The 16,306-nt window shown below is 46.0% G+C and overlaps 1 protein-coding gene across 2 annotated transcripts in view; it reads right to left on the bottom strand.

Moving 5' to 3' along the window:
• Positions 1–16,306, bottom strand: part of ZKSCAN1 (zinc finger with KRAB and SCAN domains 1) — a 32,609-nt gene that overhangs the window by 5,686 nt on the left and 10,617 nt on the right. Inside the window, exons 4-6 of one of the 2 annotated variants that reach the window (XM_033191985.1) lie at positions 9,883–9,974; positions 9,460–9,586; positions 1,357–6,219 (exon numbers count right to left, since the gene is read on the bottom strand). In XM_033191985.1, the coding sequence (XP_033047876.1) occupies positions 5,327–6,219; positions 9,460–9,586; positions 9,883–9,974 (1,112 nt within the window). In that variant the 3' untranslated portion in view covers positions 1,357–5,326. Of the gene's footprint in view, positions 1–1,356; positions 6,220–9,459; positions 9,587–9,882; positions 9,975–16,306 lie in introns of those variants that run through there. The other variant, XM_033191987.1, reaches the window with a different exon arrangement.

The raw sequence follows: 16,306 nt of genomic DNA, 5'->3' as shown, positions 1-16,306 counted from the left end.
CAAACTCTGCCTCCCAGATTCAGGTGATTCTCCTGCCTCAGCCTCCCGAGTAGCTGGGACTACAGGCGCCTGCGACCATTACCGGCTAATTTTTCTATTTTTAGTAGAGATGGGCTTTCACCACGTTGGCCAGGCTGGTCTCAAACTCCTGACCTCAAGTGATCCACCCGCCTCGGCCTCCTAAAGTGCTGAAATTACAGGAGTGAGCCACCATGCCCGGCCAGTTCTATACCTTTTTTTTTTTTTGAGACGGAGTCTCACTCTGTCACCCAGGCTGGAGTGCAGTGGCCGGATCTCAGCTCATTGCAAGCTCCGCCTCTGGGGTTTACGCCATTCTCCTGCCTCAGCCTCCCAAGTAGCTGGGACTACAGGCGCCCGCCACCTCGCCCGGCTAGTTTTTTGTATTTTTTAGTAGAGATGGGGTTTCACCATGTTAGCCAGGATGGTCTCGATCTCCTGACCTCGTGATCCGCCCGTCTCGGCCTCCCAAAGTGCTGGGATTACAGGCTTGAGCCACTGCACCCAGCCCTTTTTTTTTTTTTGAGATGGAGTCTCTCTCTGTCGCCCAGGCTGGAGTGCAGTGGCGCCGTCTTGGCTCACTGCAGCCTCCACCTCCTGGGTTCAAGCGATTCTCCTGCCTCAGCCTCCCAAGTAGATGGGACTACAGGCGCCTGTCACCACGCCCGGCTAAGTTTTTGTACTTTTAGTAGAGACGGGGTTTCACCATGTTAGCCAGGATAGTCCGATCTGGTGACCTCGTGATCCACCCGCTTCGGCCTCCAAAGTGCTGGGATTACAGGCCTGAGCCACTGCGCCTGCCTTTTCCCCAATTTTCTAAGCATAAGGATTTAAGAGTGAGTGAGTGGGAAAGCATGACTATGGTTTAGAGAGTCTGGTCAGCTGAAGCAGTCCCAATTGGTGATTCCAGTACACTTCCTGCTCTCGCTTCATGGAGAAGACCCTCTACTGACAAGAGAATCCATCCCCTTTGCACACAATGGTCACCTGACAGCTCAGAGGTCAACTTCTTGGTTTTGAGGAAAAACTCAAAAGGCTGCACATGTTTAAAGTTGTTCCATTTCAGTGCCCCATTAGCCTGTCTTTCCTCAGAAATTTACCAATCTCTTGATGTGATAAGCACCGAAATATGAAGCTTTTCCCTTCATCTCTCTGCTGCTCCGTTCTGTGAACCAACATTTTGTCTACAACCACACTTGATTTCTTCACTGTTTGCTCCAAAACTTCACTTTTTCTGAATGATGTGTTCTGTCAAATAAGCTAAAATAAAATACAGAATCTGCTTACAGGTAATACACAGAACAATAACGGACTGAAGGTACAAAACACACACGGACATTATGGTCATATAAAATATAAAGAAGTATCTAACATTAACAATTTTTCTAAGAAGTTGCACACTTTGTTTTTTTTTTAAAGCATTTCTCCACATTTTTTTTTCATCTGTAGATTCTCTGCAGTTAAGATTGAGCTCCCTCTTTTTTTTTTTTTTTTTTGATACGGAGTCTCGCTCTGTCACCCAGGCTGGAGCACAGTGTCGTGATCTCGGCTCACTGCAACCTCCGCCTCCCAGGTTCAAGCAATTCTCCTGTCTCAGCCTCCCGAGTAGCTGGGACTACAGGCGCGTGCCACCACACCCACCTAATTTTTTTTTGTATTTTTAGTAGAGACAGGGTTTCACCATGTTGACCAGGCTGGTCTCGAACTACTGACTTCATGATCCGCACGCCTCGGCCTCCCAAAGTGCTGGGATTACAGGGGTGAGCCACTGTGCCCGGCCAAGATTGAGCTCCCTCTTGCAATGTTTCTCAAATTCATCACGATTGGAACATACTGATGGAATTTTCTGTCTGAAGCAATGAGTGCTATACATGAAAATTTTCCTCACATATAATATTCATCGTTTATTTACAGTGCAAGCTTTCTGATGCTAAGGGCTGAGATGTGATTAAAGGCTTTGCCATATTCATCACATTCAGGAGGTTCCTTTCTGGAATAAATTCTCTGATGTCTATGTGAACTGTCCCACGTACCACACGTCAATCTCTCCACACATATTTAGCAGTTTGACTTTTATGCCTTTAATAATAAGTGCTTTACATATCAAGATGTCTCATACATCAATATTCTCAGGTTTTAGCCTTGCCTGCCAGGCTGGAGTAGAAACAAATAACCAACAACCTGAGGATCTGACTTCTCTTCCTGGCAAAGGTAGGTTATATACTGAAAAACTCTTCAAATATTTCCATTAGGACAACTAGCATGCTAATGGTTAGCTGCAGAATGTTTCAACTGTTATTAGACTTCAGCGGGCCAAGAACTTTTGAATGACTATCTTGAATGCCAATTAGATGTTGCAAGCGTTTTTGACCATGACCCAATTACACTTTGCACTGAGCATCTGATAAACGAATGCACTGCAAGTGGTTTTAATCAACAGTTGTAGCCTGTTTTCCTCAGAAAACACATCTTCAAATAGCTGCTTCAAGGAGAGCCTGTGCTGAAGATCCAAAGCAACCCTAGTGGCAGCTATCCAACAAAGTCAGGAAGATGTCCCCATGAAACGGAATTAAATGTGAGGGTACAGGTCATATTTAACCTTCATTTAAAAACAGAACTCAAAAATGATGGCTGAATTACATTAGCATGTAGTTGTGGCGGGGGAAAAAAAAAAAGGCCAACATAAACATGACCAAAGTCCTTTCTCTCTTAAAAAATAAGTGCTTGGGTCGTTGCCCAGAGTTCCACACCTCACTTTCAGTTTCTTTCCTTTTTTTTTGAGACGGAGTTTTGCTCGTCACCCAGGCTGGAATGCAGTGGTGAAATCTTGGCTCACTGCAACCTCTGTCTCCTGGGTTCAAGTGATTCTCCCGCCTCAGCCTCCCAAGTAGCTGGGATTACAGGCGTCCGCCACCACGCCCGGCTAATTTTTGTATTTTTAGTAGAGACGGGCTTTCACCACGTTGGCCAGGCTGGTCTCAAAACTCCTGACCTCAGGTGATCTGCCCACCTCAGCCTCCCAAAGTGCGGGGATTACAGGCGTGAGCCACCGCGCCTGGCCTCAGTTGTTTTCTAGAGGGTAAAAGTCCTTGCTCAAAAGCACCAGCAGTTTTCTACATAACCACTGCTGTAGCTTATTCTTTGAAGAAAATCCTTAAGATATTTTCTGCCTCCATTTTACTATAAAAAGTTACTTAGATATACTTTTCTGGAGTAACAGGTTTTTCTTCCATTGCATGGGTAGAAATATCCTGGTGACTGGTTGACTTGCAACAACGTTTTCCCAAGTAATGCTGACGAAATTGCCTAGAAGCTATGGGGAAGTTGTGGTTGGTTTAAGTCGTAAGGCCAAGGAGAGGCCAAAGAATGACCACTGTGCAGAGTTTTAGCTCCCACTTCGTTGGTTCCATATAAAACCATTTGGTCTCACGGACTTTAGCTGCTGATCAGTGAATGACTGATGAGTAATAGTTTTAGTATACATTTCTCAAGGGAAAGTCTCAAACTATATATGGTGTTCTCTTGTTATGGGAAGGTCACACTGATAGTCTGGAGGTTTGTTCTCAGTCTACGTTTCTGTTTCCGCAGGGCTGTCCTAGCCTTGGGTAGGACCCTTGTCCTACTCGAGTGGCGATGACTACCTACACAGCTCACAATCTCCTGTGTGTGAAACAGTCTCCTGCCATCAGCTTCTAGGTAGCCAGTTGCATCCTGCGCACAGACGATGGGACCAGTGAAAGTCTCATAATCTCACCTCAGTCTTTAGTGACAAGAAACAGAAAAGTCACTGTGCACTATGACGGTGACACAACCAGCCACATCTCAGTACACTGCTGAGTTTCTCAGAGCAACAAAGTACATTTAGTAATTGCCAGTAAACAACTAATGCTTTTGCAAAGTTACTGGAAAAGTGTGGGAAAAAACACTCCCTACCATGTTCCTTTTTCTGAAAAGCAACAAAAATCACATCTTCTGAACTCCAGTATCTAAGTTACAAATGATTCAGAAAATCCCCAAGTCATCATACTGTTCAGCGGCTAACTGAAAAGAATTCTAAGAGCTTTGCCACAGAAAGATGTAAAAAAAAGACCTTCATCAGTGTTCATATTTTTCTTCAAGATGATGATGATAAAGTCATTTCTAACATTCCATGGTATTTACTCACTGATCTGTTTAGAAAGTCTATGCAGGCGGCTGACTAGTGCCTTTCGTTTATATTTGGAACAAAAATAGCATCAGACCCTAGAGGTTTAGCATGCCTTGTGGCTATGAAGGTCCTCTTTAGAAGCTGGGCCAGGCTACTATATTTCAGGAACTCATGATTCACAGACCTTTATCACAGACGTAGAGGTCCTGTAGAAGTCAGTCTGAATGAGTGCCTCTTAGGTGTTCAGCACTCACTATGTCCAGCACTGTGCTGGCAGGGATAGAAATATATCCCTTGACAACTTAATCTTTTTTGGGGGTGGGGGGTGATTAAAAAAACTTCATACATGAAACAATGAAGGATTAAAAGGCAGTATACAATCAAGTGCTAACTTGTGGAGAAACGCATTTAGGAGTGCGACAGTGCTTTAGGGATTTCAAGAAGGGAGAGGTGTATTTTGAGTTGTTGTTGCCATTTTAGTCGAACTGATCTCAGGGATGAGGATAGAACCATCTACATTTGTTGCAGTCCTTTGGAACTGTAGACTGGTGCACATACCCTCTCTTTCAGGAAGAGATAGAAATCTTTGGTTTGATACTGATTAGCACAGTCCTAGATTTCTACAGCTTTGGTAGGCTACCAGCGATCATATATATAACATATTGTATATATAACTAGCTTGAGCAGCATGTCCCAACATTGTTTTTGTTTTCACTGTCCTTCTTCGTTAAGAAATAAGCAGGATGTTGGCCAAAGTAGGGCTTGTTTGCAGCAAGTAGCATCCTAACCTCCGTATCACGTTCGTGGAGCCAATCTTGATCTTCGAACTGTTATGTTGTGGATGCCGAGAGTCCAAGAGTGCCTTAAAGGTATCCTCATTACTGAAAAGCTGAACATTTCACTCTGCATGTGCTTTTATTTTGTGTGGAAATCTCACGTGGATTATCCATAAGCTTTTCCCTGCAGGGGCTGTGTAGAAGGATTATATGCCAAACTACTACATAAAGGCAGAACACTGCTGATGTGACTTGAAGGATCCTTAAGTGTGATTTTTGTTTTTTAATGCGTTGAGGCTGTATTTCTTTTTCCCTCCAAGGGCACACATCTCTGAAATAATTTTAGAAACAAAAGGGGGAAATGGCTCGACGGCAAATTCTTCCTTTACACACAACTTTTCAGGAACGCGCCAAATGCATCAAGGGAGGCTGGGCTGTACTCAGAGGCTCTCTCTCTGGCATGGATTCTGTGATGCAGAGTGAGGGTGGAGCTGCGGGTGAAGGCCTTGCCACACTTAGTGCACTTGTAGGGCTTTTCTCGAGTGTGAATTCTCCGATGCAAAATCAGGTACGAGTTTCGGTTGAAAGCTTTTCCACATTCACTACATTCATAGGGTTTCTCCCCCGTGTGGATTCTCTGATGCTTGGTGAGGTCTGAGCTCTGGCTGAAGGCCTTCCCGCACTCATTACATTCATAAGGTTTCTCTCCAGAGTGGATGCGCTGATGGAGGATGAGATTGGAACTGTGGCTGAAGGCCTTGCCACACTCGTTACATTCATGAGGTTTCTCTCCTGTGTGGATCCTCTGATGCAGGACAAGGTTGGAGTTAAGACTAAAGGCTTTCCCACACTCACTACATTCATAGGGCTTTTCTCCAGTGTGGATGATTTTATGGCGGATAAGGCTTGAACTTCTCGTGAAGCATTTACCACATTCATCGCATCTGTGAGACTTTGTTCCTGTGGGAACTTCTTCAGGGGTGGTGAAGTTGGAGCTCAGACTGAAGCTTCTTCCCAATCCTTTCCCCTTCTCCCTTGGACCTCTCTCTCCTGGGGTGGTTTTTTTGTCCTTTCCTGTAGCTGGCCCTGAATCTCTCTTCTCTTTCCCAGTTTTCTCCTCAGGGATTTTCTGCTGTCTTTCTCCTGTTTTGCCCTCCTGGTCACGTTTCTCTCCAAACTCTTTCTGGAATCTTCCTGCTGTCTCCCCGCATGATGCCGAATCTTCTGTGGTTTCAGCCTTTGAGGTTGACTCCTCGTTCTCATTCCTGTTTTCACCACCTGACACAATAAATAGAAAATTCAAATCGCACCTTTTTCTTTTCAATATACAGGTGGATCAAGTGACAGTTTCCCGGGAAGCTTCTACACGGCTGCAAAATGACTTTGTAGTATTTTTATTTTTATTTCTTTTGAGACAGAGTCTCGCTCTGTCGCCCAGGCTGGAGTGCAGTGGCGCAATCTCGGTTCACTGTAACCTCCGCCTCCCAGGTTCAAGCGATTCTCCTGCCTCAGCCTCCCAAGTAGCTGGGACTACAGGTGCATGGTACCATGCCCAGGTAACTTTTGTATTTTTTTAGTAGACACGGGGTTTCATCATGTTGGCTGCTCTCAAACTGCTGACCTCAGGTGATCTGCCTGCTTTGGCCTCCCAAAGTGATGGGATTACAGGCGTGAGCCACTGCACCCGGCCTGACTTCACAATATTAATTGGAGTAAAATAGGAGAAAAACAAGGGGAAAAACTGGGACAACAGGAAGATCTGTTGTCCTAGTTTTGGAACAACAAAAATTTGGAAAATGAGAGCGCAGGTCAAGAGTGGAGAGTAAGGGGAAATGCCAACAGAGGGAACATGGGGAGAGGACGGGAAGAAACAGACACAAGGGGAATGAGCAGAGGGAAGAGAACGAGTCACGGCAGGAGGGAAGGGATGAGAAGCAGGAGCCTTCAGAGGTCACAGGTCTACTACTGGATCACCTGATAATTAACTGGAAGGTTTATGTATACATTTAAAACATCATGTTCTATTTCTAACAAGTATTCGTAAGTTCAAAAAAAGAACAGGTCTTTCACAGAAAATGATTAGTGGTATTAGCAGAAAAGAATACAGTTTAAAAAGGAAAAGTAGGCCGGGCGCAGTGGCTCAAGCCTGTAATCCCAGCACTTTGGGAGGCCGAGACGGGCGGATCACGAGGTCAGGAGATCAAGACCATCCTGGCTAACACGGTGAAACCCCGTCTCTACTAAAAAATACAAAAACTAGCCGGGCGAGGTGGCGGGCGCCTGTAGTCCCAGCTACTCAGGAGGCTGAGGCAGGAGAATGGCGTGAACCTGGGAGGCGGAGCTTGCAGTGAGCTGAGATCCGGCCACTGCACTCCAGTCCGGGTGACAGAGCGAGACTCCGCCTCAAAAAAAAAAAAAAAAAAAAAGGAAAAGTAAATATTTCTCCAATTCTGTGGGTTTTCTATCAACAAGCTAATGATTAACAGGCAAACAAGAAACCTTTTTTTTTTTTTTTTTGAGACGGAGTCTCACTCTGTCGCCCAGGCTGGAGTGCAGTGGCCAGATCTCAGCTCACTGCAAGCTCTGCCTCCCGGGTTTACACCATTCTCCTGCCTCAGCCTCCTGAGTAGCTGGGACTACAGGCACCCGCCACCATGCCTGGCTAGTTTTTTTGTATTTTTTTAGTAGAGACGGGGTTTCACCATGTTAGCCAGGATGTTCTCGATCTCCTGACCTTGTGATCTGCCCGTCTCAGCCTCCCAAAGTGCTGGGATTACAGGCTTGAGCCACCGCGCCCGGCCAAGAAACTTTGTTTTGTTTATGTTTTTCAGACAGGGTCTTGTTCTGTCACTCAGGCTGGAGTACACTGGCATGAGCACAGCTCACTGCAGCCTCGATCTCCTGGGCTCAAGTGATACTCCTACCTCAGCCTCCCAAGTAGCTGGGACTACAGGCCTGCACCACCCTGCCTGGCTAATTTTTAAAATTTTTTGTAGAGACAGTGGTCTTGCTATATTGCCCATCCTGGTCCTGAACTCCTGGCTTCAAGCGATCCTCCTGCCACAGCCTCCTCAAGTATTGAGATTACAGGTGTGAGCCGGTGTACCTGGCCAAGGAACTTGTTTTGAACCTGGCAGGCTACAGAAACCTTCAGACACACGGAATAGTTTCTCTCCACCAGGGAGAGGAGCACAGAGCTGACAGTGCTCAAGTAACAGAGAAGTAGGTGAAAAAGGTGGTTACAACATTAGTATAAATAATTAAACCCTTCACTGACTGACACAGAATAACTGAGAATGAAAAAGAAACAGAAAACAATGCTGGAGACCAGGTGCAGTGGCTCGATCCTGTTAAATCCCAGAACTCCGGAAAGCGGAGACAGGTGGATTGCTTTAGTCCAAGGGTTTCAGACCAGCCTAGGCAACATGGCGAAACCTCTTCTCTACAAAAAAGGCAAAAATTAGCTGGGCATAGTGATGCATGCCTGTAGTCCCAGCTACTCGGGAGGCTGAGGTGGGAGGATTGCTTGAGCCTGGGAGGTCAAGGCTGCAGCAAGCTGTGATCGCAGCACTGCATGCCAGCCTGGGAAACAGCAAGACCCTGTCTCAAAAAAAAAAAAAAAAATTCATCTAGTACAAAGAGCAAATACCAAGAGAAATTATAAGCCCCATGTATGCCTGATCAAAAACAGAACTTGATGTTTCATTAGTAACATCCTTCATGTTCACGCTGTATTCACACTCCCTTTGCCCTCTCCAGGTAGAAGCTTGCTGTGGACCTCCCTATTACTGTACTCACGTGAGGGCTTCCTTGCAACACTGTCCTGAGGGGTTAAGATCCAGCAGAGACAAATGGAAATGTCTGCCAAGAGTGTCACCTTGTCTTATCTGGCTGATGCCTCTTGAACTTCCTCATTCTTACTATACATCCAGGACCCAGAGCTCTTCATAGAAAATCACCATTAAGTTTGGAATCCTCATCACAAGGACAGTCCAGGTGCATGTTTGTGGAATTATACAAAGCAGTGTATTGGAATCACACTAATCACACAGGATGGAAGAAGACAGAAAGCCAACAGAAGGATGCTTGGTAGTTTCGGGAATGTGGTACCAGGACAATGGGTTGGGATTAGACGGATGATCAGTTCACCTGGTCATCTCTGCTAGGAAAGAGATATTCCCCCGACAGAGGCACCTAAACTGTAATCCATGGGAACGGAGCAGAACTGTCTCCCAGGCAACTGAGTGGCTGAAGAGGTGAAGACTTGGAATGCAATTACTTCTGATTCTAAAGAGCGAAAACTATCTAGCGATAAAAAACCCACCTGGAATCAGAGTCACAGTACCATGCTTTTGGAGTTAAATGAACACAAACATTCTCACTCTCCATCTGGTCTAAAAAAGGGGGTAGGTAGTCTCTAACTCCTCACCAACACCCAATTGAACACATCAGAGATTCCACAGCTAACACACAGAGACAAAACCATCTTATCAGACAGTAAGCATGCATCCGTCTTACCCTGGGGAAATGTGCTCCCATAATTCTCCTGCCTGTGGTCCCTGCTGAGATTCCTCCGAGCCAGATTCTGACATCCCCATTCCTCCAGAATGAGGGACACAGCCATGTCCTCAATCTTCACCATTGCCTGAAATAACAGGAGACAAACAGTCATTTTCCCCCAAACTCAGGGACAATCCCATTGCTCAAACCTGGAGTCAGGAACAGAGGTGGCTGCAAAGCTACAGGATGCTGGGAAGAAAAGGGTGGCCAGAACCTGGGGGTGGGGGGAAGTTTGTGGTAGAAAGATGCTAAAAGGAGGGGACAGGGTTGGGGTTTCTTTGAGAGCAGGGGCATCCAGAGTGGCCTGTGGGGACCACGAAGAGAGCTCAGGAACAGAGGCAGACGCTGGGGACTCAGGAGAGCAGAGGGGCCACAGCTCACCTGGGAATCCGCCGTGAAGAGTGCAGACGCCATCGCCTGGTCTCTGGGACTACCCTCATGAGGGGGAGCAGGAACGTGGGCAGCAGGAAGAGCTGGGGGAGGAGAAAGGGGCTGTGAGTAAATCAGCTCAGCTCTGAGCCTTGCTCAAAGAAGGGCTTGGGGAACGTTCCTTCCTGCACCAGCCACTGTTCAATGTTTAGGTCCCAAACAGAGAATTCCAGACAACACAAATGAGAGAACACAGGGCCTCAGTTTTCCCAAGACCTCTACTCCTGACCAGGAGTCATAAAAGGGTCCTAATCACCTGGTCCAACCCTTTTATTTTAAAGAAGGGGAAACTGAGTCTCTGAGAGTGCAAATGACTTCCCTAATGTCACATTCCCAGTGGCAGAGCCAGGATGGAACCCAGGTTCCTATTCTCAGCTATGAAAGTGGGTACCTTCAGCCCATGACTCAAGTCTGGCTCCTAATTTCCTCCAGTCCAAGGAACGATACCAGGATAGGAGAATCCCATTTATGCCTACACTTGTGGAAAACACAACACAGTTTTAAAATCTTCAGTAGCTGCTGAGGCGGGAGGATCGCTTGAGTCCAAGGCGTCAAGGCTGCAGTGAGCTATGATCACGCACTCCAGCCTGGATGACAGTGAGACCCCGTCTCAATGACTCAACGAAACCCGACCCCCCCAAAAAAGAACAACACTTTAGTAGCAATATCCAGAAAGGGAGGGAAGTAAGGAGGTCTCCTTAGCTTTGGGTTTTGTTTTTTTTTTTTTGAGACAGACTTTTGTCCTTGTTGCCCAGGCTGGAGTGCAAATGTGCGACCTCAGCTCACCACAACCTTCGGCTCCCAGGTTCAAGAGATTCTCCTGCCTCAGCCTCCAGAGTAGCTGGGACTACAGGCATGTGCCACCATGCCTGGATAATTTTGTATTTTTAGTAGAGATGGGGTTCCTCCATGTTGTTCAGGCTGGTCTCACACTCCTGACCTTATGTGATCTGCCCGCCTCGGCCTCCCAAAGTGCTGGGATTACAAGTGTTAGCCACTGCGTCCGGCCACCTCTGGCCAAGTTTTTGCCACTTTTTGTCCCTCTACTTTTCTCCCTCACTTGGCCAAAATAAATACTGTTTTTTTTTTTTGTTTTTTTGATAAGATGTATGCATGGTTCAAATGCTGAGACAAAAGTTTAACATTATCATATGATCACAATAACTGTGATGCGTAAGAATTAGGAAAATTTTAAATTGTACAATTTAACCCCCTCCCCACCTCTTGCCAAGTACTATTAGATTTGGAAATGTTACTGGTAGATAGATGATGTTGGTGAGATACAAGTATATTTGAGAAATGAATTTGAAACTGAATGACCAAACTTTGTACCTATTTCAAACCATACAACAATAAAACGGGCTCTCTGTCACCCAGGTTGGAATGCAGTGCTCAAACATGTCTCACTGCAGCCTTGACCTCCTGGGCTCAAGTGATCCTTCCACCTAGGCCTCCCAAAATGCTGGGATTACAGGTGTGAGCCATCGCACCCAACCAAGTATGGTTTTTTTTTTTTGAGACGGAGTCTCATTCTATCACCCAGGTGGCATGCAGTGGTGCGTTCTTGGCTCACTGCAACCTCCACCTCCTGGGTTCAAGCGATTCTCCTGCCTCAGCCTCCCAAGTAGCTGGGACTACAGGCGCCTGCCACCATGCTCAGATAATTTTTGTATTTTTAGTAGAGACGGGGTTTCACCATGTTGGCCAGGATGGTCTCCAACTCTTGACCTTATGATCTGCCCGCCTCAGCTCCCCAAAGTGCTGGGACTACAGGCATGAGTCACTGTGCCTGGTCTCCAGTACTTAATTTTTTAACCTTCTGAGAGTTAGGAAACACTCTGAAAAACAAGACAAAGAGGAAATTGAGAATAATGTACATCTCTCAGTTCATTTAAGAACTATTTACTAGGCCGGGCGCGGTGGCTCAAGCCTGTAATCCTAGCACTTTGGGAGGCCGAGACGGGCGGATCACGAGTCAGGAGATCGAGACCATCCTGACTAACACGGGAAACCCTGTCTCTACTAAAAACTACAAAAAACTAGCCGGGCGAGTGGCGGCGCCTGTAGTCCCCTACTCGGGAGGCTGAGGCAGGAATGGCGTGAACCCGGGAGGCGGAGCTTGCAGTGAGCTGAGATCCGGCCACAGCACTCCAGCTGGGTGACAGCGCGAGACTCCGTCTCAAAAAAAAAAAAAAAAAAAAAAAAAAAAGAACTATTTACTAAAGAGCAACTGTGTGTGCCAGGGTCTTTGAAATTGTTACTCTGGCAACCTAAACTCTATAATCAAGTGCTTAAGACCATGAATATCCTCTCCAGTTTCCTGAGGTCACCCCCCTGTGACTTCTGCTTGTGGAGTGTGGAGAAAACTTACAAGGACATCAACAGTGGTGGAGTTAAACATCACAGTGCGTGTTTTTTTGTTTTGTTTTGTTTTGTTTTTGAGACGGAGTCTCACTCTGTCGCCCAGGCTAGAGTGCAATGATGCAATCTCGGCTCACTGCAAGCTCCGCCTCCCGAGTTCAAGTGTTCTTGTGCCTCAGCCTCTTGAGTAGCTGTGATTATAGGTGTATGCCACCAAAACCAGCTAATTTTTGTATTTTTAGTAGAGACGGAGTTTCACCATGTTGGCCAGGCTAGTCTCGAACTCCTAACCTCAAGTGATTCACCTACCTTGGCCTCCCAAAGTGCTGGGATTAGAGGCATGAGACATGAGCCACTGCGCCTGGCCTTTTATTTTTATTTTTCTTTTTTCTTGAGGCGGTGTCTCGCTCTGTCGCCCGGACTGCAGTGCAGTGGCCGGATCTCAGCTCACTGCAAGCTCCGCCTCCCGGGTTCACGCCATTCTCCTGCCTCAGCCTCCCGAGCAGCTGGGACTACAGGCGCCCGCCACCTCGCCCAGCTAGTTTTTTGTATTTTTAGTAGAGACGGGGTTTCACCGTGTTAGCCAGGATGGTCTCGATCTCCTGACCTCGTGATCCGCCCGTCTCGGCCTCCCAAAGTGCTGGGATTACAGGCTTGAGCCACCGCGCCCGGCCTTATTTTTTTTTTTTTTCTTTTTTGAGATGGACTTTTGCTCTGTTGCCCAGATTGGAGTGTGTATGAATTTTTAACAAAAAAGTTTAAAAAGTATAAAACAAAATTTCTTTTAACTAGAAAAACCCTTATAGAATAGGGGAATAAGAAATGTTTTTGTACAGCTGTGCAACATGTTTGTGTTTTGAGTTATGTGTTATTACAACAGTCAAAAAGTTAAAAAAAAACACAGAAAGTTCATAAAGTTAAAAAGTTACAGTAAGCTGATTTATTTTTATTTATTTATTTATTTATTTTTCTGAGACAGAGTCTCACTCTGTCACCCAGGCTGCAGTGAAGTGGTGCAATCTCGGCTCACTGCAACCTCTGCCTACCACGTTCAAGTGATTCTTGTGCCTCAGTCTCCTGGGTAACTGGAATTACAAGCGTGCACCACCACGCCTGGCTAATTTTTTGTATTTTGTAGAGATGGAGTTTCACTATGTTGGCCAGACCAGTCTCAGACTCCTGGTCTCAAGTGATCGGTCCGCCTTGGCCTCCCAAAGTGCTGGGATTAAGCCATGAACCACCATACTTGGCCGATTTTCATATTTTTAGAAACTGAAGAAACAAAAATTTTTGAGATAAATTTAGTATAGCCTAAGTGTACAGTGTTTCTAGAGTCTATGGTAGTGTAATGTCCTAGGCTTTCACATTCACTCACCACTCACTCACTGACTCATCCAGAGCAACTTCCGGTCCTGCAAGCTCCGTTCACGGATAAGTGTTCCATACAGGTGTATATATATATATATTTTTTTGAGACTAGTTTCGCTCTTGTTGCTCAGGCTAGAGTTCGATGGCGCAATGATGGCACGATCTCAGCTCACTGCAACCTCTGCTGCCCAGGTTCAAATGATTCTCCTGCCTCAGCCTCCTGAGTAGCTGGGATTACAGGCATGTGCCACCATGCCTGGCTAATTTTGTATTTTTAGTAAAGATGGGGTTTCTCCATGCTGGTCAGGCTGGTCTTGAACTCCTGACCTCAGGTGATCCACCTGCCTTGGCCTCCCAAAGCGCTGGGATTATAGGTGTGAGCCACTGTGCTCAGCCAATTTTTGTATTTTCAGGAGAGACTGGGTTTTACCATGTTGGCCAGGCTGGTCACAAACTCCTAACCTCAAGTGATCCACCCACCTCGGCCTCCCAAAGTGCTGGGATTACAAGCGTGAGCCACCGTGCCTGGAGTAAAAATCTTTTATACTCTGTTTTTACTTTTTCTATGTTTAGATACACAAATACTTACCACTGTGTTACAGTTCCCTACAGTGTTTAGTACAGTAAAATGCTGTACAGGTCTGTAGCCTAGGTGTGCAGTAGGCTAGACCATCCAGGTTTGTGTAAGTATACTTTATGATGTTCGCGTAACAAAATCACTTAACATTGCACTTACCATAACATACCCCTGCCCTTAAGTGATAAATGACTGTACTTTTAGCGTTTCCTTGTTTTTTTTTTTTTTTTTTTTTTTTTGAGACGGAGTCTTGCTCTGTCGCCCGGTCTGGAGTGCAGTGGCCGGATCTCAGCTCACTGCAAGCTCCGCCTACGGGTTCACGCCATTCTCCTGCCTCAGCCTCCGAGTAGCTGGGACCACAGGCGCCCACCACCTCGCCCGGCTAGTTTTTGTATTTTTAGTAGAGACGGGGTTTCACCGTGTTAGCCAGGATGGTCTCGATCTCCTGACCTCGTGATCCGCCCGTCTCGGCCTCCCAAAGTGCTGGATACAGGCTTGAGCCACCGCGCCCGGCCGTGTTTCCTTGTTTTTACAGACATTCTATGCACACACTTTGATTTTAAAACTGGATAAAGATATTACATATTTCCATCAAAGGGAAAAAAACAACATGACTTTTTATTTATAAGACTGTGAACTGATCTTTTTTTTGTGTTCCTCAGCTCCCCTCAAAAGTTCTTTCATTCTTTTCCCATTGTTTGAAATTTCTGAAAATAACCTGGAAAAGACTGACGCTATAGTTTTTTTTTTTTTTTTGAGACGAAGTCTTGCTCTGTTGCCCAGGCTGGAGTGCAGTGGCCAGATCTCAGCTCACTGCAAGCTCTGCGTCCCGGGTTTACGCCATTCTCCTGCCTCAGCCTCCCGAGTAGCTGAGACTACAGGCGCCCGCCACCTCGCCCGGCTAGTTTTTGTATTTTTAGTAGAGACGGGGTTTCACTGTGTTAGCCAGGATGGTCTCGATCTCCTGACCTTGTGATCCGCCCGTCTCGGCCTCCCAAAGTGCTGGGATTACAGGCTTGAGCCACCAGTTTTTTTTTTTGAGACAGAATCTCACTCTGTCACCCAGGCTGGAGTGCAGTGATTATTTTTATACATTTTAAATAAAATGGATCTTTAAACAAGATTTATGATTCTTCTGAAGATAATTTATGACAAACTAGAGTGTTTTAAAACCTAGGCTGGAAATAATGACATCTGTTCCCAAAACTTTCCTATTAAAAATGTGCTGGACACCTGGAATGCTGACAATTCAATAAATAATGCCTACTAGGTTCATTATGCATAGTTCATTTGCCTTCGTAGTAACACTTAACTCCTGAGATTGGTCTGTAAGTTGTATTTTCCCCAATATTTGGGAATAATGGCAACAACACAGAACAACTAAAAACAAAAAACAAGCATGCAGCTTTTTTTCATTGTTTAAAATTTTTTAAATTAATTAATTAATTAATTTATAAGACAGAGTCTCGCTCTGTCACCCAGGCTAGAGCTCAGTAGTGGGTTCTCGGTTCACTGCAACCTCTACCTCCCGAGTTCAAGTGATTCTCCTGCCTCAGCCTCCGAGTAGCTGGGACTACAGGCATGCACCAACATGCCTGGCTAATTTTCATATTTTTAGTAGAGACAGGGTTTCAGCATGTTGGTTAGGCTGGTCTCAAACTCTTGACCTCAAGTGATCTGCCCGCCTCAGCCTCCCAAAGTACTGGGATTACAGGTGTGAGCTACCATGCCCAGCCTAATTCTTTTCTGTAAGTAGCTTTTGAGACAGTGTCCTTGCTCTGTTGCCCAGGTTGGAGTACAGTGGTGTGATTACAGCTCACTGCAGCCTCAACCTCCTGGGCTCAAGCAATCCTCCCACCTCAGCCTCCTGAGTAGCTGGAATTACAGGTGTGCGTCACCATACCTGGCTAATTTTTCTTTTTTTTTTTTGAGACGGAGTCTTGCTCTGTCACTCAGGCTGGAGTGCAGTGGTGCGATCTCGGCTCATTGCAAGTTCCACCTCCAGATTCACGCCATTCTCCTGCCTCAGCCTCCCGAGGATTACAGGTGTCTCCCACCACGCCCAGCTAA

This window comes from Trachypithecus francoisi, unplaced genomic scaffold, assembly GCF_009764315.1.
Source record: "Trachypithecus francoisi isolate TF-2019V2 unplaced genomic scaffold, Tfra_2.0 Lachesis_group4, whole genome shotgun sequence".
Taxonomy (NCBI): domain Eukaryota; kingdom Metazoa; phylum Chordata; class Mammalia; order Primates; family Cercopithecidae; genus Trachypithecus; species Trachypithecus francoisi.
The sequence above is the reverse complement of the archived record's forward strand: the minus strand, read 5'-3'. Positions and strand labels throughout refer to the sequence as shown.